This window comes from Dama dama, chromosome 11 (genome assembly GCF_033118175.1).
Source record: "Dama dama isolate Ldn47 chromosome 11, ASM3311817v1, whole genome shotgun sequence".
Classification (NCBI taxonomy): Eukaryota; Metazoa; Chordata; class Mammalia; order Artiodactyla; family Cervidae; genus Dama; species Dama dama.
This window is the reverse complement of record NC_083691.1, coordinates 65,854,053-65,877,679: the sequence shown is the minus strand read 5'-3', so window position 1 is coordinate 65,877,679 and position 23,627 is coordinate 65,854,053. Positions and strand designations below refer to the sequence as shown.

At 37.7% G+C, this 23,627-nt stretch overlaps 1 protein-coding gene across 2 annotated transcripts in view; it reads right to left on the bottom strand.

The window, feature by feature from the left end:
- The window catches only part of EFEMP1 (EGF containing fibulin extracellular matrix protein 1), a 71,210-nt gene that overhangs the window by 11,763 nt on the left and 35,820 nt on the right, over positions 1–23,627 (bottom strand). For both annotated transcript variants that reach the window (XM_061155408.1, XM_061155409.1), the window contains exons 5-7: positions 6,029–6,151; positions 2,042–2,161; positions 976–1,095 (exon numbers count right to left, since the gene is read on the bottom strand). In XM_061155408.1, the coding sequence (XP_061011391.1) occupies positions 976–1,095; positions 2,042–2,161; positions 6,029–6,151 (363 nt within the window). The remainder of the gene's footprint in view (positions 1–975; positions 1,096–2,041; positions 2,162–6,028; positions 6,152–23,627) is intronic.

The following is a 23,627-nucleotide window of genomic DNA, read 5'->3' as shown; positions in this document are numbered from 1 at the left end:
GCAGACTGAAAGAAGTGGTTTGTGGTTGATGATCCTCGTGTTGTGCTTGGCAGACCCACCCTTGATGCAGATTCATATTTGCCTTCTCAGAAATTAGGTGGCTCTGCTTCCAAGTTCATCTGAGTTTTGAACTCCCAAGTTCCATCCCTGTGCAAGCTTCTAGAGGTTGAAGCCCTGGCAGAAGGCTTTGCATTTCTCAATGGTGCTGTTCTTACAGTTTGCTCAGAAGGGCAGAGGCAGCCGTCCAGAGCCAGCCCCTTTTGGTTTTGAGCGCAGAGGCATGATGGGAGGCCTCTCTGTGTAGAGTGTGACCTTTGTGTACCCAAGTAAAGCTGGGACAGTTTGTGAGGAAGTCAAGAGTGTGAAGTGTCAATGGCATCCCCCTCAGGATGTCTTAGGCCATTTGAAGTACATAGTGGAGCAAGCATGGACTCTGATGGTGATCCCTCTGGTTAAATGGCCCTCTTCTTGATCATGTGGAGAGTGAAATGAAGGCACCTTAAGAAATGTGCCCTGAGCACACAGTGGCAGGGATGCCTAGGGGCCAGATCTTTTGGTTTCTATTCTAATGTTCCTGACATGCAATCAGTTACTTTTGAACTTAAATATGCCACTAGTCCCCTGGAATTCTCATTAGACACAGAATTTGATTCAGTAGGTCTGGGCTGGGGTGTGAGAGTCTACAATTTCACAGGCCCCTAGGAGGTGCCTATTCTTCTGGCCCATCACACTTGAGAAGCAAGACACTAGAGTACCCTTGCTAATTATAAGACCCAGCCTACATCTAGTATTTCAATTATTTTTTCTCCTTTCTTTTGATAACATACTAAAAAGACAGTGTTATAAGTGAACTAAGTTAACTGGATTTTAGAACATAATAAAAATTTGCTTTCTTAAATAGGTATATACTCAGATAAAGCAACAGCAAAGACAGGAACTGTGCTATTACTACCAATTATTTGGATGATATTTTACCTTCACAGTTGAGCCTGTCACTGCTTAGCTCATATCCTTGATTACATTGACAGATGAATGAACCAAGAATGTTGTAGCACTGCTGAGCACATTGATTGCTGGCATCACATTCATTTATATCTGAAAGGCAAGGTCATACACACTTATATATTTATGACTTTAAACATAGCCTTGCTCTTTTGTACCTATGTCATCAGATGATAAGTGAGTAATTCCCTAGCTGGATTCTTTGCCTTGCAGAAGCTCACTGGAGAACATCCATTCAGGTCTCATATTTATTGGAACAACTTCAAACATCTGTCATGTACTTCTTTTAGAAATACCAGAATATTTTTTTCCCTGGGAATGATGGTTAGTTTGGTGTTTGATGAATCTTTCCAAAAGAATTTAATGATTCTAATAAATATACATTCCAATATCTATTTTCTTTTATTGTTCAAATGCAAAATGCCAAGTCTATAAATAATTGATATAAGACACATACTGATACGGTCTCTCAGCATGCTGTAGTGAAGATTTATCTGTGCTATTTATTACTTTTTAAATGGGTCCTGTTAAATTCCATTGCAATTATAACATAAGCCTTTGAGACCCATACAGAGTTTTGCAATGCTCTAAGGCACTGAAAATATTGTGAAAAGGCATTTTTCCTGCACTAGATTTTTTCCATGTCATGCCAATCTTAAAATTGTGTGCTGTGACATTGCATTCTGAAAGGGTAGAAGCAGCATGTGAAAATCAGATGCACTCTCAGCAGAAAGTTTATGTATCTGAACTTGTAGCAAACACTTTGGCACCTTCAGTGTTTGTATCACACACTGTTGACTAACTAGTGTGTGTATATCAATTGATCTATAGTTAAAACCTTTTTTTGATACTGTCACAGAGGAGAACTAAAACCAAAGTTAAAAATTTTTACCACTTACATCTTGATATGTTTTTAGAAACCAGACTGGTTATTGTCTTTTCAGCTTTATGTGGGGAAGTTGATGGAAACCATGAATATAGAAAACTGGAGATACTGCTGGGAAGACAGAAATTGGTTGGCTGTTTCCAGAAGACTTACCTACACAGGTATAGTTGTTTGCTGCCAACTGAAACCCAGGACTGCACTGGCAATAAAATGATCCTGGCGTGTTCACACATCTTTGGTGGCAATATGGAGGGATGGCGCATTCGTCTATATCTAGGTTATTAAGCACACACGCAAAGAGAACCAAATTACCGACTATCCAAATTACTATTATTGATCTGTTTAATCTCAAGTTCTCAGCAGAGCATTATCTAGAAAACCTGGAGACCTCATTTTAAAAGTAATTATTTTTCTTTTAAAAAAAATTAGGGTATCTGTGCTTTAAATATAACTTTTGTATGCCCTCTGTAGCTAAATGAGATGTTAAGAACAAAGACTTCATAAACCTGGCTGGATGGGTTGAGATTTAAAGAGGGAAAAGTAATTAAAACTATTTCACATATAAGTAAGAATGTCAGGCTGGGAATATAAAAGCTTATTTATAATTATAGAAGTAGAAAAGAACTATGGAAGAATTGAGATATAGTATAAAACTAAGAAAGGAGGCTGCTGCTCAGCTGGTGACCTTGGTGAAGTCACTCAAATGTTCAGTAGTTCGTTTTTTCTTCCGTAAAATGTAGACAGTAATGTTTGCTATGTGTATCTCATGAAGTTTCTGTGAAAATCAAGTGAAAGAATGCTGTGGAAGGAATGGGATACTAAACAAGTTAATTTTTGGGAGTGCCTTTCTGATACACTGATCAAGTGTTCCAGCCTGTGTCCATCTCATATAAATATTTCCAACTATAAAATGCTCAGTTGAGAACTTGCATGGCATGTGTAATTTAAAATAATAATTATATACTATCAATGCAATGATACTATCTTCTGGGAAAAATGAAGATAAAACATAACTTTATGCTGAACTCTTCTGGTATTTTAATAACTATAAGTGTGGGAGGCAGTGTGCTCAAGTAGGTAGTGTACCACGAGGTAACCTGAGTTTAAGTCTTTGTTCTGGCATTTACTAGCTTGGTCTTAACCTCTCAGAGTTTTCATTTCCTCTTTTGTGAGTAATAATACAACAATGTGGTAGGGTTGTTGGGGGGATAACATGAGATGATGTAGGCGAACTTCCTTGCACAAAATAGGTAAAAACAAATGGAAGCTATTATGAATAAGCTGCAAATATATGTGATTTAACTTGAATATTAAATAAACAATAACAGTGTTCACATAGCTTCCCTCCTAACTTATTTAGCTGTCTGATCAGATGTTATGTCAGGGAGGCCATTTCTGTCCATCCATATAAAATAACTTCTGCTCCATCTACCCCTAATCCTGCTTTATATTTCTTTGTAGCCAGTGACATTCCCTGCCATTGTGTTATGTTTTTATTTGCTTCTTGTCTGTTCTCCTCACTCTAATGCATGGCAAATAAGATCCATTTTCTCCCCTTGAAGTGGAGATAAAGTATTTTTTGTCTGTTGTGTGCTTAATACCTAGAATAGGGTTTGGCATGGTAGGTGCTCAATAAACATTAGTTGAATGAATGGAAAGTTCATATTAATTAAGAGCAGTTGTGGCACAGTCCTTCTGGTACCTAGTATCATAGCCAGGTGACAATATCAATAGCTAAGTTATGTAATTGGTATTTTCTAATAGCTCCATGAGGGCCGTGATTCTGTAAAATCTGTTTGTTTACCACAGTAAGCCATCAATAAATATTTGATGAATAAATGGTGTATGTCTTTTCAACAAGTAAACATTCACTGAACCTTTGTTATTTGTTAGCATTGTGGTTGGCAATGTAGGTTTACACTGCTAAACATGTGATGATAATCATATGTATATTCTACTCCATCTTGTATGGAAAACAGGCATGAAAACAAATTATTGCATGGAATTATAAGATCAAGAATAGAAAAGTGTAGAAGAGATAAAGGGAGCACCATTTCACTCAAAGTGTGACTTGCTGACCACTGCTGGTCTATTTGGACCAGTCCACAATGAATAAGTATAGAAATTGGGAGCATGTGTTTAGGAATAGCAATTTGGTGTTACTGCAACATTCTTATTGTAATCTACAGAAGTATTGATCTATAACAGGCTAGAAATTTACAAAAAGAATCCACCAAAGTTTGAGAATTACTGGCATAGAGGAGGGAGTGACTATATTTGGGGAGATCATGGAACACTTCCCAGAGGAAGTGACCTTGACCTGGAATTTAAGACTTGAATAGGAGTTTGTCAGGAGTGCATGTCTCTGGTACTGAAAGCTTATACAGAGGTAGCAAAGTGTGCACTGTATGATGTATTGGGGAACTATAACTCGTGGGACAAAGCTAAAGTGTAATTGTTTTGGCAGGAGAAGGGTGTTGTTACAACAGAGTTGGGCAAGGATCAGATGGGGGAAGACCTTATATGCTGTTGAGGAATGCAGTGTTAATTCTGGGGGTGAGGGGAACAGCAGGGAAGTCACATGATTAGATCTGAATTTAAGGACGTCTCCTACTGTATCATAAAGAGCTCTAACTATATGTTCCATTTGCTTTGAATCTTCCCATAGTAGGCTGGGTTTGTTCTTCTTCTATACTTATATCCTCAGTTGTTTATTTTCCTGACTAATACAATGGGCAAAACTTTGGTGCCTATGAATTTTTCCAAACAATTTTCTCCTAAATCACAGCTTCAGTCACTGCAAATTCCTGGTCCTTCATCAGAGACTGAACACTAGCCCCAGCACCTAGCAGAGCCCCATGGCAGACAGAGCAGGGCCAGGGCCTATGAGAGCGCAGAGTGGACACCCTGACACCAACAGCTCACATTCACTGGTGAAAATTGAATGTGGCGGTGCCTGTCCCCAGAGATTTTTATCCTCTGTTCCTAAGAGAAAATAAGGACTCTTCACTGATCTAATGGCATGAGGAAGTACGTAAGTCAGTGGACAAAGGGAGTCAATTACAGAGTTTCATCCTAGTGCTGGGCCTCAAGATTGCACCCAGAACACTTTAGTTGACTTCTTATTTGCCAGCCTCCCCATATTGTGTTCTCCCAGTCATTCAATATGCATGCATTGAGCATCTAGTTGGCTGGCAGACTTCAAGGACTGGGGAGACAACAATGACACAAACCAGACCTGGCCCCTGCCCTCAGAGAACTCAACTGGAGCTCTCAAGAAGGACTCACGTGTTGCGGTTCTAGTATTGGAGCCACTTCTAACATAAAGAGTGTTTAGTACAAGTCTGTTAACTCATTACATAATGATGGCACACAACTATTCAACCCAGGACCAGGCACCATTCTAAGCATTCCTGCACATGAGCTCTTGAGATAGGGGCTGGTTTTATTTCCACAGTACAAAGGAAAGAAGTGAGACACAGAGGATTTAAGTGACTCAAAGTGAGTTAGGGATGGAGCTGGGATTTGAACCTTACTATTTGCTCTATAGAGCTTCCCAGGTGACTCAGTGGTGAAGAATCCACCTGCCAATAAAGGAGATGCAAGAGATGCAGTTTCTATCCCTGGGTCAGGAAGATCCCCTGGAGTAGGAAATGGCAACCCACTCCAGTATTCCTGCTTGGAAAATGCCATGGACAGAGGAGCCTGGTGGGCTACAGTTTGTGGGGCCACAAAGAGTTGGACATGACTGAGTGACAGGGCACACACACAGCACACATTTGCTCTGTGAGCTATGTTACACTAAAACCTAGTGAACGAAGCCCATGGCATCAGTGTTTTAGAGCGAGGACACCAAATAACTAGTTTAAATGATTTTCCTCTTTGCTTTTGTGGTCTCACTCATACCCTAAGTTTCTGCTTTGGCTTAGTCTAAGATGTAACTGACACTTTGATATCCAGAATATGCTTAACCTATAAAGTTGTTTTGTTCTCGTTAATATGGAAAATGGGTTGGTAGTCAATGAAAGGATAAGCATTATCATTCTGCAAATAAAGATGAGTGCTTTGACTTGAAGGCCTGAGGGTTAAACAATTAAGACGCTCCAGACAGGACTTGGCTCACTGCACTGATGTACTTACCTACACACTGCTCTCCTCGCTTCTGATACCCAGGAGGGCATTGACAGGTGAAGGAACCTCGTAAATTGATGCACACTTGATCGGCCCTACAGTTGTGTGTCCCTGCAGTGCATTCATCTATGTCTGATAAAGACAAGAGCACAGAAAGAGTTTGAGTTGACTGTGGAGATGTTGGTATTTCCTCCATCTTTTTTGACATATTTTTCTTAAAGAAACCAAGTTTTCACTCTATTCTTAAAACATTACTCTGTAATACTTTTATTGGAAATGCTTAAAATGATAAATTATTTCAAATGTTCAGAAAGTAATTTCATAGATGCCACTGTATATCACTTATTAATAGATTTAACAAATACTACATTCTGCCATGCATGCTTCAGTTCACTTTGTTTTGTTAAGAAATGAAACACTGGAGGTGTAACCAAAGCTTTACTCTATTCTCATCCCTTTATCCACCCACCTACTACCATCCTGGTAAGTATGAATCCTTCCTTGAGATTTTTTTCTTATAATTCATTGAACATATATGCACCCATTAGCATATATGGTATTGTTTTGGGTGTTTTAAAATGTTAAATTGTATGATACTTGCTTTTTCACCTAATATATCACATTTGAAATAATTTCTAAAAATTATTCTAAAAAATAATAAAATATATAATATATAATAATATATATTGTATATATTAATATATAATATAATGCAACATATATAATATAATATATAATAATATAAAATAATAAAATATTCTAATTATTTCTAAAAATTATTAGACCAATCTCTAAAAATCTGCCTAACACCTAGGTAAAAATCAAGCTTTAATATTATGCATTGCTTGTTGCTGTTTTTTTTTGTGTGTGTGTGTGTAAACTTTAGCATAACATGGATGAATAAACTTTTCATTGCAGATTTCAAAATAAAAGGGATTAAATTTAATCATATTCCTCTAGGAGAGATAGGCTGGTGTAGTTTAAAATACATATTTTACCAAAGCATTTCATGTCTTGAAATAATTTACTAAATATACCTTAAGGAGTAGGTAGATTTAGTTCTAGAAAAGTAAAAAAATGTTCAGTTTGAGATCAACATGAATATGCATGGCATAGTCCCTTCACTGTTTACCTGAAACTACCACAACATTGTTAATCGGCTCTACCCCAATACAAAATAAAAAGCTTAAAGTCTGGGGAAAAACATGATGTGGATTTGTGTGTGTGCACTCGTATTGGAATAATTTATAAGTGAAATTTAGTTCTGCCTTCTCCACGTCACCTTTGCATTCATTTGAATCTCTCATATTTATGAGGTTAAATAGCACAGATGAAAAGATTATGAAATTTTGGCATTCTTCAACAACTGAAGACTCTAAGCTTCATTTAAAAATATCTAAAATTTGTAATTCCTAGATGACAGATTTTGCATAAAAACTGAGAGAGGTTTTGGGGTGTCTGAATCATCACTGTGGTAGACCCATGGAGGTGCTTTGGAGGAAATAGTGGGCCAAAAATCAGTACTGAAAATGAACCATCAATAATTAGAATTTATTCCAAAATCCTGCCTTCCTTTTAAGAGGCTCAGAGAGTTGCCCCAGGTGTATTGCCTTTCATCTTCCTTTATTTTCAAGCATAATTGCTGCACTTACACTACTCAGTATATTAATGTAGGAAGCTCAGGTTATAAGAGAGTTGTCCTCAGATATCGGCTTTGGTTAGCTGGGTGTGGAAAAGACAAGAGGGATTCTTTCCAAGAGAAAGAGGGAGGGGAGATAAAGAATCCCCGAGGGGTGCCTGGCTGTTTATTGGATAATAACCTATAAAAGCATCTACTTACATAATTCTTATTATCCGGGTTTAAAGTTCTGGCAAAACTTTTGTTATTATTTTTATGTCTGTTTTGAAAATTTTTATTACTATTTTCAAATCAGTGATTACAACTCTGTCCTTTCTAAGTACTATGCAAAGGTACGGCAATCTTTCTTTGAAATTATCTGCTTTTTTTGGTGTGTCTTTTATTATTTTCTCATATGCACTTGATGAAAACATGTCTACTGGGGTTTCTTCAGAGCTTTATGACTCGCTAATACAGAAATGACAGCAGAATTCCTATTGTTTTATGTCAAGAACATTTGCCAGCATTTGCAGTGATAACAGCCCTGAGAGATACAGCAATGTGAGATTCAGATGTGGCAAGTTTCCTCAGTACATGCTGGCAGAAGATCAAGGGCTTGGGTTGGCTGCTGCATTTTCTAAAGGAGGCCTCACCAGTGACTGTGGCTTTTCTTTCTGAGACATCCCTTTGCAAACTGCCTCCACCCCATCGCATTCCTGATGTGATTTCCTTCCTATTCTTTTTTTTTTTTTTTTTTGTCCCCTTCAGTTCTCTTTGATAAATAGGCTAACATTTCCAGTGGAATTAATATATCATTAAATAGGTTTCATACATAAAAGTCGTGCTCCCTGGACCAGTTCCTTTTTAAGAGCCAGGTTTGTTTACCTTCTAAGAAGGATAATTTAATAAAAGTATTAGGTGAGTTAAAGTAATTCAATTAAAAAAAACCCAAAAAGCAAATAAAATGCCACCATCTCTACTGCCACTATATTCTTTTCTCTGTCAATAACAAACAAAACTGAAACAGGATTTCCCTCACCTAGGATTGACTGGTGATATTTTTAATATACTTTCCACTTACCTGGATTCACTTTTAGTTTTAATTCTTTCAGATGGGAAAACTCCCTGAAATTCAATAAAACACAATTGCATGAAATCCCCTTTAAGAAATTATTCCAAAGGAGTTGAATGGATGCTTCATCTTACACCTTGAGCTGCATCTGCTAGTAAATGAACAGACTAAATTTTCCTTTATGGCTTTTCTGACTAGGGTTTAGAATATTTATCTCCTTTTCTCTTTGCAAGTTATGTAATGCTGAAGGATGTGTAGATAAACCAGATTTTCCTGAACTATCTTCAATAAGACTGTAAATTTGTTGGTTTATTTAAATAACATGGTTTTATTAATTTGAAAGTTGTTCTTTGAGATCTTGTTATTGTTTATTCACACATGTATACAAAATCATGCAAAAATCATTTTACATTGTTAAACTCTTTTATGCTTATCTTTTCTACTTGTATGCATCTAAAATATACTACTATGCTAGAAACTCAAAGCAGAATATCCGTCTCTGTGCAGATGCACCAGCAGACCTGGCTTTCCCAGGTATGTTTATAAAAGTCCTCTGTGGTGGGAATACCTTACTCACAAAAGCAATTCTTTATTCATAAGGGAAACTACTCAGGTCAGCCACAGTTTCCCTGATAATCTAGGAAACAGTACTCCGGGGAGAGGAGTTTTTGTGTTGTTTTTAAACGATTTGTAAGTTATCTTTGACAGTTCAGCTCACTAGGTTCTTTAGGTAGACAGTTATCACGTTTCTTGGGCCTTGAAACCAAGTTCTTTGAGGACAAGGTCTTTGTATTACTTTTTTTTATGTATTCCTAGAACCTTACAGAGTCCATGAAACATGATGGGTTTTCAAGACATAATTGTACAATAAATGGAAGAATGAATCAAGGTTGTTTGCTAAGAATGGATGCCTATAGTTTAAAGAAAGTAGGGTCAGTGTTTTATCTCACAGAACTAAACATTTACAAGACAGAGTAACAGGCAAAATGTAAGAAACACACCAAAATGTCAGCAAATGGAAATGGCTATAAAGCAACGGAGTAGAGAAATACAGAAGCTAGAAAAGAAAAAGGCAGCATCAGAGGTGGAAGGCTGGCCCAAGGAGGTGAATTTTGAGCTGCATTTTGAAACAGGTAAGGTATGTGGACTGGCAGAAATAGGAGGCTAGGGGTTTTCTTGGTGGCTCAGTGGTAAAGAATCTGCCTGCCAATTCAGGAGACATATGGTTTTGGTCCCTGGTCAGGGGAAGATCTCACATGCCATGAAGCAAATAAGCCCATGTGCCACAACTACTGAGCCTGTGCTCTAGAGCCCAGAAGCTGCAGACTACTGAAGCTCACACACCCTGAAGCCTGTGCTCCACAACAAAAGGAGCCACTGCAATGAGAAGCCCACACACTGCAACTAAAGAGAAGCCTGTGCTGCAATGAAGACCCAGCACAGCCAAAAATAAATAAAACAACACATGTGAAAAAAATTTAAAAAGAAAAAGAAATAGGAGGCTATTTCTAAGCAGAACGGAGATCACATTAGAAAATGCTGATAAGATAGAAGTAGTTTGCATGAGAATGGCAAACAGCTGGAGTCAGCATGGCTGGAGGTACTGTGTATGAGGAGTTTGGTGCAGCGCCTGGTTAAAGGCACTCATAAAATGGTAACTCAACTCATGAGCAAAATTCAAGGCTTTAAAGGTGTGATTGGGCTCCCCAGGTGGTACAGTGGTAAAGAATCCATCTGCCAATGCAGGAGATGCAAGAGATGTGGGTTCCATCCCTGGTTTGGGAAGATATCCTGGAGGAGGAAATGGCAACCCACTCCAGTATTCTTGCCTGGAAAATCCCATGGACAGAGGAGCCTGGCGGCCTACATTCCATGGGGCTAGACAGCAAAGAGCTGGACACGACTGAGCACGGCACAGAGCACAGAGCAAAGGTGTGATCAGAGTTTAGACTGAACACCACAGGAAGCAGCTCTGAACTATGTAGACACAGCCTAATGTAAACATTACCAAAGTACAAAATAATAGAATGTGCTTCCTAAAATATCACGACACATAAATCAACTCACATTTCATCATTCTAATGTATTAAGAATAGCTAATGGCAATATTTGGTGATTCCCTCATTTTTCAAAAATGTGCCCACACTCTCCCTTCCAGTGATTTATACCATTGTAGGTCCCTCTCTTGCTGACTTTGGCATCATCACTGCGTTAAATAATCCAGCTGATCTTCGCTCAGCTCTCACTCCTAGCCTCTTTATCGCACTGATCCCCAGTCTATGGAATTGCATATTTGGTTTTCTGTCAGAGTTAGTAGAGGCAACTGTGTCCACATCTCTGTGGTGTCCATTAAGTCCCTGCTTAGGCCCTCATTCTCTATGTTTTTGGCTCCTGCCCTTCAGTATGACTCATATTTCCCAAACCCCTGACTCATGCTGCTTTCTCTCTCTTATGCAACATTTTAATCTTTGCAATGTTCTTTCCATAATTTGATAACTTACCACGACATGGAGTTACTTCAGTGTGTTTTCATGGGCAAAGACTTTGTGTACCTTAAATGTTCTATATTACCACTTATACTTTTCTTGTGCTGCTTTACATTAAGGGAATAATTTAGAACTACTTTGTAATAAACCACCATTCACCAGATGTTGTATTTGATGAGAATACACTGAAATAGGAATAAGGGGACTGAAATTATTATTCTGTCACTGCCTCTGTGATCTAGGGCCATGACATCAATTTCTTTTCTGTTTCTGTCTGTAAAATGGACTGTCTGTCCTTAATGATATGCAAAGATTTTTAAAAGTTCAGAATTTTCAAAATACATCTTTTTAATTCCAGACCATAAATCCTTAGAGTAAAATAACCAGATCTTTACTAGTTCTGAGTGGGCCACTATAAATATTATTTGATAGCAAAGAAAAGGTAATGGTTAAATTCAAGTTGCTGCTATTTCATGATCTTTGTGGATCTAAAACCTTATTATGTCTTCCCTGACAATACTAATTAACCTCATAAATGGAGTGAAGTAGGAGAAAAAGGTCAAGATTCATATTTGCTGTAAGGAGGAGTTACTTTACTCCTGGCTGCTTTTGTCCCTCCCTCCCTCCCTCCCCCTTTCTTTCTTTTCTACTTTTTTCTTTCTTTTTTTTCTATAGTGACAGGATAATAAATTAGTTCCCAGCAAAGTACTCTTTCTACTTAATCTATGAAACTGTTTGAAGAAAAGAGATTCATTGGGTGAAGATCTTATAGTTATTTTGGATATTAATCTTATTTTCAATACAATCCTGGAAGGTAGCATCTATTTCAGCAAGTGCTGAGGCATTGCTATTTTATTGCTGTTTTATCCATTAATGGCTATTGATAGTGATAGCCTGAGTAATAAAGGCATTATATTATGTTGCCTGAAATCTGATTAAAGATAAGATGTGTAATATTTTATATGACTTCATATACAAATTTGTTAAAATTCTAAAATTAACTGGTGTAAAAATAGGTAAATATTTAATAGTATTTAAACATCTATTATTTGTTTAGGAAACAGACCTACAAGCCTCTGATTTCATCCTAATAACAATCCTGTGGAATAATGGTCTCATTATCCACAATTTTTGGATGAGGCAGGAGGATGCCACTGAAATGTAGGTTGGTAAGTGACCTGCTCAAGGTAACACAGAACAGAGAAGTCTCAGAGTCAAGAAAGATTTCTCTTTTGCTTCTGTAATTTAGGTCTCTAGAAAAACTTATTTCTTAAGAGTTCTGGATAGTAGAAGTTCTATTGTATATATATACATATATAAAAATATATATATATTTCTTATATATAATATAAATATATAATTTTTCTTAGAATTAAAGAGAGGGTTGTTAATCATTAGGGCATTGATTCCTCCTTTGCATTTTTCTGCTCCATCGGAGTAACATTCATAGCTCTCCAAGTCTTCCGTTTCCCTCCCCAGTTCTTAGCCAATTATCAACAATTTTTGTCAAAGACTTTCTATTTCCCTTGCTGCTTCTTTAATAGTACTGGAATCAGATTTATCTGGGACAGATGCCCAGTTCTAGTTAGCTTTTCACCCTTCTGAAATTATCAGCTAGAATTCACCCAAGCTAAGCAGTTCTAGTGGGGAAAATAAATACTGACATTGAGTAACAAAAGAGGACTGTCTTTGTTGATGGCCAGCAGTAGATTTATAGTTCTAGATTCTTATCTGTTCTGGCAAGACAGATTGTTAATAGTTTGGTGTGCTTTAAATGATAAACAAAAATATCACCAAAATCAAGAATTATCAGCTTCCCAGATAGTTCATTTGTTCGTTTTAGAAGAGTAGTGAATCAACTGTACTGGAAGTCCTTGGTACTGCACTGTGTTCTAACAGAACCTTGAAATGTGCTATTACCATGTGGAAAAGTCATGGTACGTGTACTTGGAGTTGCCTTGTCAGCCCCGATAGCGGATTTGCACTACAGATGACCTTCTCTCACCTAGCTTCCTCTGTCTAGAGGTGTTCATTTGCAAGATGTTGGATGAGATTAGACATGAGGTTCATGCCTAACCTCATGAATTCATATCTAACATTCATGATATGCGGGGGAGAAAATCAACTGGTAAACATAAATGATCAACTTGTGACTCATCTCTGCTACAAACAAACTAAATGAACCAATCAGGCCAAAACAAGGCAGCAAGCAAGGACTCAAAGACCTTAATCCTCATTCTTTAGCTCTTTTTGCACACTTTCAAAGTGAAGCTTATTGCTTTTAGAATCTTAAGGGAAATATATTTTCTACTGATAAATGGTTGTTAATTGTCAGGAGTGTTCTCTGGAATCTCTGTGAATATGTCACATCCAGGTAAACTCTCTTTTTTCTTCTTAAACTTAATAATCCATTAAAAATATTTGAGAAAAGATGACCCTGGTATTTGAATGGTATTACAATCAATCATTAATCTATAATCAGTCATTAATACAGTGGAGGTAAAACTATTTTGAAACAAGCAGCACCGTCAGTCTTTGTTCTAGGGTGGCTCAGTACCAGGAATAAAGGATTCTGTGTGAAAGTTCAAGCCCGTCCCATACATGTCAAGGACCTACTTCACACTGAATGGCCTTCAGAGGAGTTGTGATCCCATCTTATTAGGGGATGCCTTTGCCTTGACTGAGAAGGGAATGGCAACCCACTTCAGTATTCTTGCCTGGAGAATTCCATGGACAGAGGAGTTTGGTGGGCAATGTCCATGGGGTCACAAAGAGTTGGACATGACTGAAAGATTTTCCCACACTTGCACTAATATTTCAATTGTGTTTTCTGGTGCACCACTACTTCATCTCGCCCCTCCCACCTCCCTCCTATTTCCAGCTCCAGATCACACCACTGGAGAGTGATGAACTGATTGGAGACTGAGTACATTCAAAGGAGTCCACCATGCCTTCCCTGACCACTGTGATTTGACTCCTGGCCCCAGTCCTTGAGGCCTTAACGGCCAGATTAGTCAGCCTCTCTACCCAAGGCACACACATTCCTGGCTTACTCCTTCAGCCCAGTCATCACTTGAGGTCACATAAGCCGCTGGCTATGGCAATGCCAATTATAACAAGCATGGCTTGAAGACCTCCTAGTTGTATGAGGCCAATTACATTATACTTGTTGTTCATTTAACAATAAACAGCTTTTGGGCCCACTAAATTGAGGCATACTACTAAATTTGCTGAATGTAACTTGGCAATACTTCTCCAAATCATTAACTGCCTAAGACTTTGAAAATAAAGTATATCTTTGTGCCTCTTGCCTTCAGAGCATGTTCCGTTCTTGTGTGTACTTTCCTACCCATTTCATTACACTGTACTTATGATGCTTCTGCACAATGTTTCCCCATATGCCTGAATGCCCTTACAGTTTTCTGAATTCCAAATGGATAGGTAGGATGAAGTGAATGAGGGGTGTGACACCAAATTTGTACTAAATTTCCTTTTGTTTTTCATTCAAAATTTCAGCACAATGAAAAGCAATGAAAGGATAAATATGTGTGTAAATCTTAATGAATACTGACTTTATAAAATAAAAATAGTAAAGTCTTTCATGATTTATAAAAAATTAGAATTAAAATACATGGGAATAAAGGGCATATGCTGGCAGGAATATAAATGGAGTTTAAGTATTTTAAAGTCCTGCTATAGTCTGGGAAGAGGTAAAACCAATAAATAAAACCAATTTGTTCTGGACTTTGATAAGTCAAGGGTATATGTTAAAGTATTCCTTAGGGAAAGCACTAAAGGAATAGTAAAAGAGTATAAAACTCAAATCTAATACAGGGGAGAATGGAATAATACAAAATAGTCCATCATTGTAGTTAGAAAGCAAAAAAGAAAGGAAAGAGAAACAAACAATAATATGCAGAATGAAAAAAAGGGCAAATAGTAAAATGGTAGCTTAAACCTAAATTTATCAATAATTACATTAGAGGTAAGTGAATTAAATGCTCTTATGAAAACAAAAAGTTCTTAAAACAAAACCCAAATATGCTATTTCAAGAGAAGTGATTTAAATATAAGGACACAGGTAGATTAAAGAAAAAGATGGAAAATATACTATGTAAACACTAACCAAAAAAAGTTGGCTTTGCAATATTAATATCAGACAAAGTTGACTTTAAGGAAAAAAAGATTAGAAAGGATAAAAAAAAATATTGCACTCATCTCACACACTAGTAAAGTAATGCTCAACATTCTCCAAGCCAGGCTTCAGCAATATGTGAACCGAGAACTTCCAGATGTTCAAGCTGGTTTTAGAAAACGCAGAGGAACCAGAGATCAAATTGCCAACATCTGCTGGATCATCGACAAAGCAAGAGAATTCCAGAAAAACATTTATTTCTGGTTTATTGATGATGCCAAAGCCTTTGACTGTGTGGATCACAATAAACTGTGGAAAATTCTGAAAGAGATAGGAATGTCAGACCACCTGACCTGCCTCTTGAGAAACCTATATGCAGGTCAGGAAGCAACAGTTAAAACTGGACATGGAACAACAGACTGGTTCCAAATAGGAAAAGGAGTACGTCAAGGCTGTATATTGTCACCCTGCTTATTTAACTTATATGCAGAGTGCATCATGAGAAACACTGGGCTGGATGAAGCACAAGCTGGAATCAAGATTGCCGGAAGAAATATCACTAACCTCAGATATGCAGATGACACCACCCTTATGGCAGGAGGTGAAGAGGAACTAAAAAACCTCTTGATGAAAGTGAAAGAGGAGAGCAAAAATGTTCGCTTAAAGCTCAACATTCAGAAAACTAAGATCATGGCATCTGGTCCCATCGCCTCATGGCAAATAGATGGGGAGACAGTGGAAACAGTGTCAGACTTTATTTTTTGGGGCTCCAAAATCACTGCAGATGGTGACTGCAGCCATGAAATTAAAAGACGCTTATTCCTTGGAAGGAAAGTTATGAGCAACCTAGATAGCATATTAAAAAACAGAGACATTACTTTGCCAACAAAGGTCCGTCTAGTCAAGGCTATGGTTGTTCCAGTGGTCATGTATGGATGTGAGAGTTGTACTGTGAAGAAAGCTGAGCACCAAAAAATTGATGCTTTTGAACTGTGGTGTTGGAGAAGACTCTTGGGAGTCCCTTGGACTGCAAGGAGATCCAACCAGTCCATCCTGAAGGAGATCAGTCCTGGGTGTTCATTGGAAGGACTGATGCTGAAGCTGAAACTCCAATACTTTGGCCATCTCATGAGAAGAGTTGACTCATTGGAAAAGACCCTGATGCTGGGAGGGGTTGGGGGCAGGAGGAGAAGGGGACGACAGAGGATGAGATGGCTGGATGGCATCACCGACTCGATGGGCATGAGTTTGAGTAAACTCCGGGAGTTTGTGATGGACAGGGAGGCCTGGCGTGCTGTGATTCATGGGGTCGCAAAGAGTCTGACACCACTGAGCGACTGAACTGAACTGAACTGCATGATAAAAGTTTAGTTCACCAGAAAAATGTAGAAATTCTAAATGTAACTGCATTTAATCACATAGCCTCAATATAGATAAAGCAAACATGAATCAAACTAAAGGGCAAATGTCTATATACAGTAAAAGATTTTAACAATCTTTCCCAGTAACTAAAAGAATAAACACACATTTGCAAAAATGAATAGAAAATATGAATAACATGGATAAAAACTTTGAACTGACATATATAGAACACTGTACAGAATATATAGCCTTTTCAAATATTGAGAAAGCATTAATGGAAAATAACTATATGCTGGTCTTACGTCTAAATAAACTACAAAAATTGCAATATATTCTCTAACTGCAAGGCAAGTAAGATAGAAACAGCAGCAATAATAATGACAACACCAGAAAAATCACTCTCTTTTGGAAAAGAAGACATACACTTCAAAAGAGCTCATGATTTAAAGACAATAACAAAATTGAAATTTAAGACTGTTTCAAACTAAGTGAAAATGAAAATGTTACTTATCAAAGCCTGAGGGGGGGGAAATGCCAGCCTTTAAAAAGGACTATAGCCCCTCCTCTCCTTACATCATCCTTATCTTCCCCCCACACTGTACCCAGTTTATAAGATCAGATTTGTATCTGAGTTAGTCTGCTGTGAGAGTGACTTGAGGATTTTGAAGGGCTGCTTAAAGAAGAAGGAAAAGATCTTGATCATGTCTTTCCAAAGAACAGAACTAGAATAAACAGGCAGAAATCTGAGGAAGGCAGATTTTAGTTCAGTGAAAGAAAAAAATATTGTGGTCATTGAACATTTTAAGGTATTAAGAGATAACGAGGTTCCTATCACTGGAAATATGGAACTGGTGTAACTTTAATCCCAGTAGTGTGTGTGTATATGTGTGGCAGGGGCAGGGGTGGGATTTGACCAGTTATCCATGTTTAAAGATGGTGTTAAGGTACTGCATGCAAATAGTAACAGTTTCTGAATCTGGATGGTGGGTGATCAATGTTCATTGTATCATACATTCAACTTTAAATTTGAAAATTTTGATAAAAAACACTGAAAAATAGGTGCTGCATACCCCAGTGTAGAAAGTTGTGAGGAATTCAATAAGATTGAATATCTATACTTTCTCTCTTTGACATACGGTGTACATACATATATCTTTGTATATACACAATATATATTGTGATGTTTACTTTTATACTTTTATAATTTTTCTTCTACCATCTGAAAAACTTGCTCTATGACAAAATATAACAAGTAAAGATCTCATCTTAAGTGTTTTATTTTTCATTCTTTCTTCCTTGAGCAAAGAAGTAGTTAAGAAATCCTAGACTAAATAAAAAAAAAAAAAAGAAATCCTAGACTTGTTATTATACTAATATATACTATATGCTATACTGTACTATATTATATAATATACTATATATATAGTATATGTAGTTTACTAACAAATACTAACAAAATATATACAGTATACTAACAAATTCCTTGTTAGTTTTAAGAATTTTTCAGGAAGGAAGACTCTGCAGGCTTTATCATATTAAGGCAGAAGATTATTCAGTGTTCAAAATGTTAAATGCAAGCAACTATCAGCTTGCGCCCAAGTGTTTCATGTGCCATCATACCAAGTAAGATTTGACTTTTTTGTTTTGTTCCAAACTGATACTGTAGTTACCATTTCTTCCAAATTATTCATGAATTATCATGCATACTTGAATTTAATTTGCTGATAAATTGTGTTTGACGTACATAAACTATGGGATATCCCCTTACGCAGTGTTAAAACACTTTTAGTGATGTGAAGCAATAGCATTCAAATAACTCCTGATTATTAGTTCAAAGAGTACCTAAAGGCAATAGGGGACAAAAGAAGATCAGTTCAGTTCAGTTCAGTCGCTCAGTGGTGTCAGACTCTTTGCGACCCCATGAATCACAGCACGCCAGGCCTCCCTGTCCATCACAAACTCCCGGAGTTTACTCAAACTCATGCCCATCGAGTCGGTGATGCCATCCAGCCATCTCATCCTCTGTCGTCCCCTTCTCCTCCTGCCCCCAACCCCTCCCAGCATCAGGGTCTTTTCCAATGAGTCAACTCTTCTCATGAGATGGCCAAAGTATTGGAGTTTCAGCTTCAGCATCAGTCCTTCCAATGAACACCCAGGACTGATCTCCTTCAGGATGGACTGGTTGGATCTCCTTGCAGTCCAAGGGACTCCCAAGAGTCTTCTCCAACACCACAGTTCAAAAGCATCAATTTTTTGGTGCTCAGCTTTCTTCACAGTACAACTCTCACATCCATACATGACCACTGGAACAACCATAGCCTTGACTAGACGGACCTTTGTTGGCAAAGTAATGTCTCTGTTTTTTAATATGCTATCTAGGTTGCTCATAACTTTCCTTCCAAGGAATAAGCGTCTTTTAATTTCATGGCTGCAGTCACCATCTGCAGTGATTTTGGAGCCCCAAAATATAAAGTCTGACACTGTTTCCACTGTCTCCCCATCTATTTGCCATGAGGCGATGGGACCAGATGCCATGATCTTAGTTTTCTGAATGTTGAGCTTTAAGCGAACATTTTTGCTCTCCTCTTTCACTTTCATCAAGAGGCTTTTTAATTCCTCTTCACCTCCTGCCATAAGGGTGGTGTCATCTGCATATCTGAGGTTAGTGATATTTCTTCCGGCAATCTTGATTCCAGCTTGTGCTTCATCCAGCCCAGTGTTTCTCATGATGCACTCTGCATATAAGTTAAATAAGCAGGGTGACAATATACAGCCTTGACGTACTCCTTTTCCTATTTGGAACCAGTCTGTTGTTCCATGTCCAGTTTTAACTGTTGCTTCCTGACCTGCATATAGGTTTCTCAAGAGGCAGGTCAGGTGGTCTGACATTCCTATCTCTTTCAGAATTTTCCACAGTTTATTGTGATCCACACAGTCAAAGGCTTTGGCATCATCAATAAACCAGAAATAAATGTTTTTCTGGAATTCTCTTGCTTTGTCGATGATCCAGCAGATGTTGGCAATTTGATCTCTGGTTCCTCTGCGTTTTCTAAAACCAGCTTGAACATCTGGAAGTTCTCGGTTCACATATTGCTGAAGCCTGGCTTGGAGAATGTTGAGCATTACTTTACTAGTGTGTGAGATGAGTGCAATTGTGCGGTAGTTTGAGCATTCTTTGGTATTGCCTTTCTTAGGGATTGGAATACTGTTCCCTAAAGCTATGACCTGGTGAGTTTTGATGCTAAAGATTTCTCAAGCTAGCATATAAATAGTCTTTGGACTTTTTAAATGAGTTTGGGGCATTTTGCCCTCCATTTCCATTAGAAGCAAAAATACTATATATTCTCTGAAATCTCTCTCAGTTTTAAAAATCTGAAATTAAAGCTCACTTTGCTGAATTCCTGAATGCTGTTGTAAAACGGATTCATTTTCCAGCTCTTATCGCTTCTACCCTTTCTAACACACAATATTTGATCCTGGAAAACCTGAAAAACATGGTCTTGCTTCTTGAGAGCCATGCCTGTTTCTTCATCCCTTATTTTTCATTTTCCCCTCCTCCTAATCTGTAGAATCAAAGGAGGATTAAAATGGACTCATCTTTCTGAATAGGATTAAATGGCTCTGTTAACAGAGGGGGATGCATAGAAAGTTCTCTTCAATGTTTAGGCAGTACTGTATACCTGTAAAGTTACATACCTGCCCAGAATTTAGAGAAGCTTAATGCTTGATTGCCAGCTTAAAACTCTGAAAAAATATCTTGTGGGGAAACATGCCCTGTACACAGTTTCTGTCTGTAGACTACAAAGGAAGGTGAACCTGTGCCAGTTATGTGTTAAAGGTAGGTGCCAAACTTAGTCTTTAAGAGAATTTCTTGGCATGAATAAACACAGATAAAAAAAAAAGTCTATGTTCTTAGATCTGTTATATACACTTAAAATAGTTACCGCATGGAGCACATCCATAGAGTCTATCATATTCCAAGTTTTCATTTTAGAAGAAAAATGGAAAAATTGAGTAATTCATATTGTTAATTTTAAAATTAGCCTAGAATTATTTCTCCCTAGAACTATAACAATTTGTTTGTGGAAACCTTTAAATGAAAACCTTCGACTTCAGGCACATATGTGGTCAATGTGGATGACTGTGAAGCTGCCAGATAGCTGTAAGGATGGTCCCCTATCAGTGACCTTCAACTACTGATCTCTTTCCATGGCTTTTTGAATTTGAATAGCCATACTATTTTCTCACTACATAGTATTTTTAAGTTTTAAATTGTTTTACTTGAGATTGTTTCTTTCTTTAGTTGCTTGTGCTAGATTTTTTCCTAGCCTTATTATACCAAGAATTAAGAGTTTCTGGGAGGACTCAATCTTTTTAGAAAGTCTGAGAACCACAAAATACATTTTTTCCCTGTGCACCTCCCTGACAGAAAGATATGAAATATGATTGAGATAGAAGAGTGGGTAAGATCATGGGATTTGGAGTCAAACAAGTCTCAATTCAAATCCAAGCAACACCATGTTTTTGGTATGTGTCAGGGGAGAGTCATTTAACTTTTCCAAGTCTCACTGCCATGCCTGTCAAGTAAGGATAATATGCATTTCATTAGGTTCTTGTGAGGATGCACTGAAGTAATACACATCTCAAATGGCACCTCATTGACACTAAGGGCTCAATAAATTGTATTTAACACTGTGAGGTTTTTATATGTTGTTGTACATCAGGGTGGTACTTCTGTTATAGACAAGTGGAAGGAAGCAAGAAAACTGCAGATGTCCTGGTATATAATTATACATCCTATCTTGGTTTCCTTGCTCAGTGTCATATTTTGAATGTGGTGGTCATGACTGAAATTCAGTTAGGAGGAACAACCATAGCATCGCATGACTTCCCTTCCTTTGGCATATTCCAGATACATGGATGCAAGAATAGGCAAAATCACCCTTTCTTTCTCAAAGTTATTTCTCATTAGGGAAATTGAAAACATTCACACAAATGTGATCTGGCAAAACAGAAAGAGTCTACATCATTTGCATTTCATATTTTGAGATATGAAAGGACAGTTGGTGGCAATAGGACCCATCCACAGAAATGGAGTATTAATGTTTATGAAGTATTAATGTCTATTAATGTTTAGCAAACATAGCTTTAATTGGCACTCTAATTAGAACCTATGTGTAATTATGAGAGATTTGAAAAAACTGTGAAAAATACAAATTTTAGAAGCAATTTTTATTATATTTGTGGGAGACCTGGGTTTGATCCCTGGGTTAGGAAGATTCCCTGGAGGAGGGCATGGCAACCTACTCCAGTGTCCTTGCCTGGAGAATCCCCATGGATAGAGGAGCCTGGAGGGCTACAGTCCATGGGTCGCAAAGATTCAGGCATAACTGAATGACTAAGCACAGCACATGTCAAGGATATGGTCATCATTTCTCAAGGTGCTGATGAAATTATAAATCAGAACTAGAGAACAGATGGGGAATTTTTTCAAACATGTGGGAAAAGCTACATGTAAAGTCATGACAAATATTTCTGGGTGTTTGTTCATTAGGGACAAGGCTCAGCATTACATTCTAAGATGAAAGCATCAGGTGCTTAACTTCTCAAATAAGGAGATTTGAGGAATCTCCACAAGATGTAATGGTGATCTATATCATTTGTAGTTAGTGAAACATCTATTCAATCATATCATACAGGAATGTTTGATCTGGAGCCAATTTTTATTGGTTAAAAGTTATGCTATTAATAAAGCAAAAATACATGGTATATGAGAAAAATAAACTTGGGAAAATTAATTTTGGTTCCTTTGGATACCAAATGACCTCCAAATGCTTTCACTATATCCATATATAAATTATATAGGTGCATATGATAAATTCTTGTTCTCAATTAAAAGTAAAACATAGAAAATTAACAGGAAAAATTAAAGAATTTAAAGCCTGAGGGAAAACACTATGCTTATGGTGACAGTGTGACAAATCAGCAAGTGACAAGGCTGACTTCCTTCTCTGTTGTCTTATTATCCCACCTTTTCCCATCCTGCATTTCTGACTCTTCCTATTTCAGTGTTCAATCTTGCATTTCAGTTCAGTTCAGCTGCTCTGTCGTGTCCGACTCTTTGCGAACCCACGTACTGCAGCACACCAGGCTTCCTGGTTCATCACCAACTCCCAGAGCCTGCTCAAACTCATGGCCATTGAGTCGGTGATGCCATACAACCCTCTCATCCTCTGTTGTACCCTTCTCCTCCTGCCTTCAATCTTTCCCAGCATCAAGGTCTTTTCCAATGAGTCAGTTCTTCCCATCAGGTGGCCAAAGTATTGGAACTTCAGCTTCAGCATCAGTCCTTCCAATGAATATTCAGGACTGATTTCCTTTAGGATTGACTGGTTGGAACTCCTTGCAGTCCAAGGGACTCTCAAGAGTCTTCTCCAATACCACAGTTCAAAAACATCAATTTTTCGGCACTCAGCTTTCTTTATGGCCCAACTGTCATATGGAAAAACCATAGCTTTGACTACATAGACCTTTGCCGGCAAAGTAATGTTTCTCCTTTTTAATATTCCGTCTAGGTTTGTCATAGCTTTTCTTCCAAGGAGCAAGCATCGTTTAATTTCATGACTGCGGTCACCATCTGCAGTGATTTTAGAGCCCAAGAAAAGAAAGTCTCTCACTGTTTCTATTATTTCCTCATCTATTTTCTATGAAGTGATGGGACCAGATGCCATGATCTTCATTTTTTGATGTTGAGTTTTAGGCCCACTTTTTCATTCTCCTCTTTCACTTTCATCAAGAGGCTCTTTTCCTCTTTGCTTTCTGTCATAAGGGTGGTATAATCTGCATATCTGAGGTTATTGATATTTCCCCCGGTGATCTTGATTCCAGCTTGCATTTGTAGTTGATCTTGTATTTGCCCTTTCTTAATTTCACCT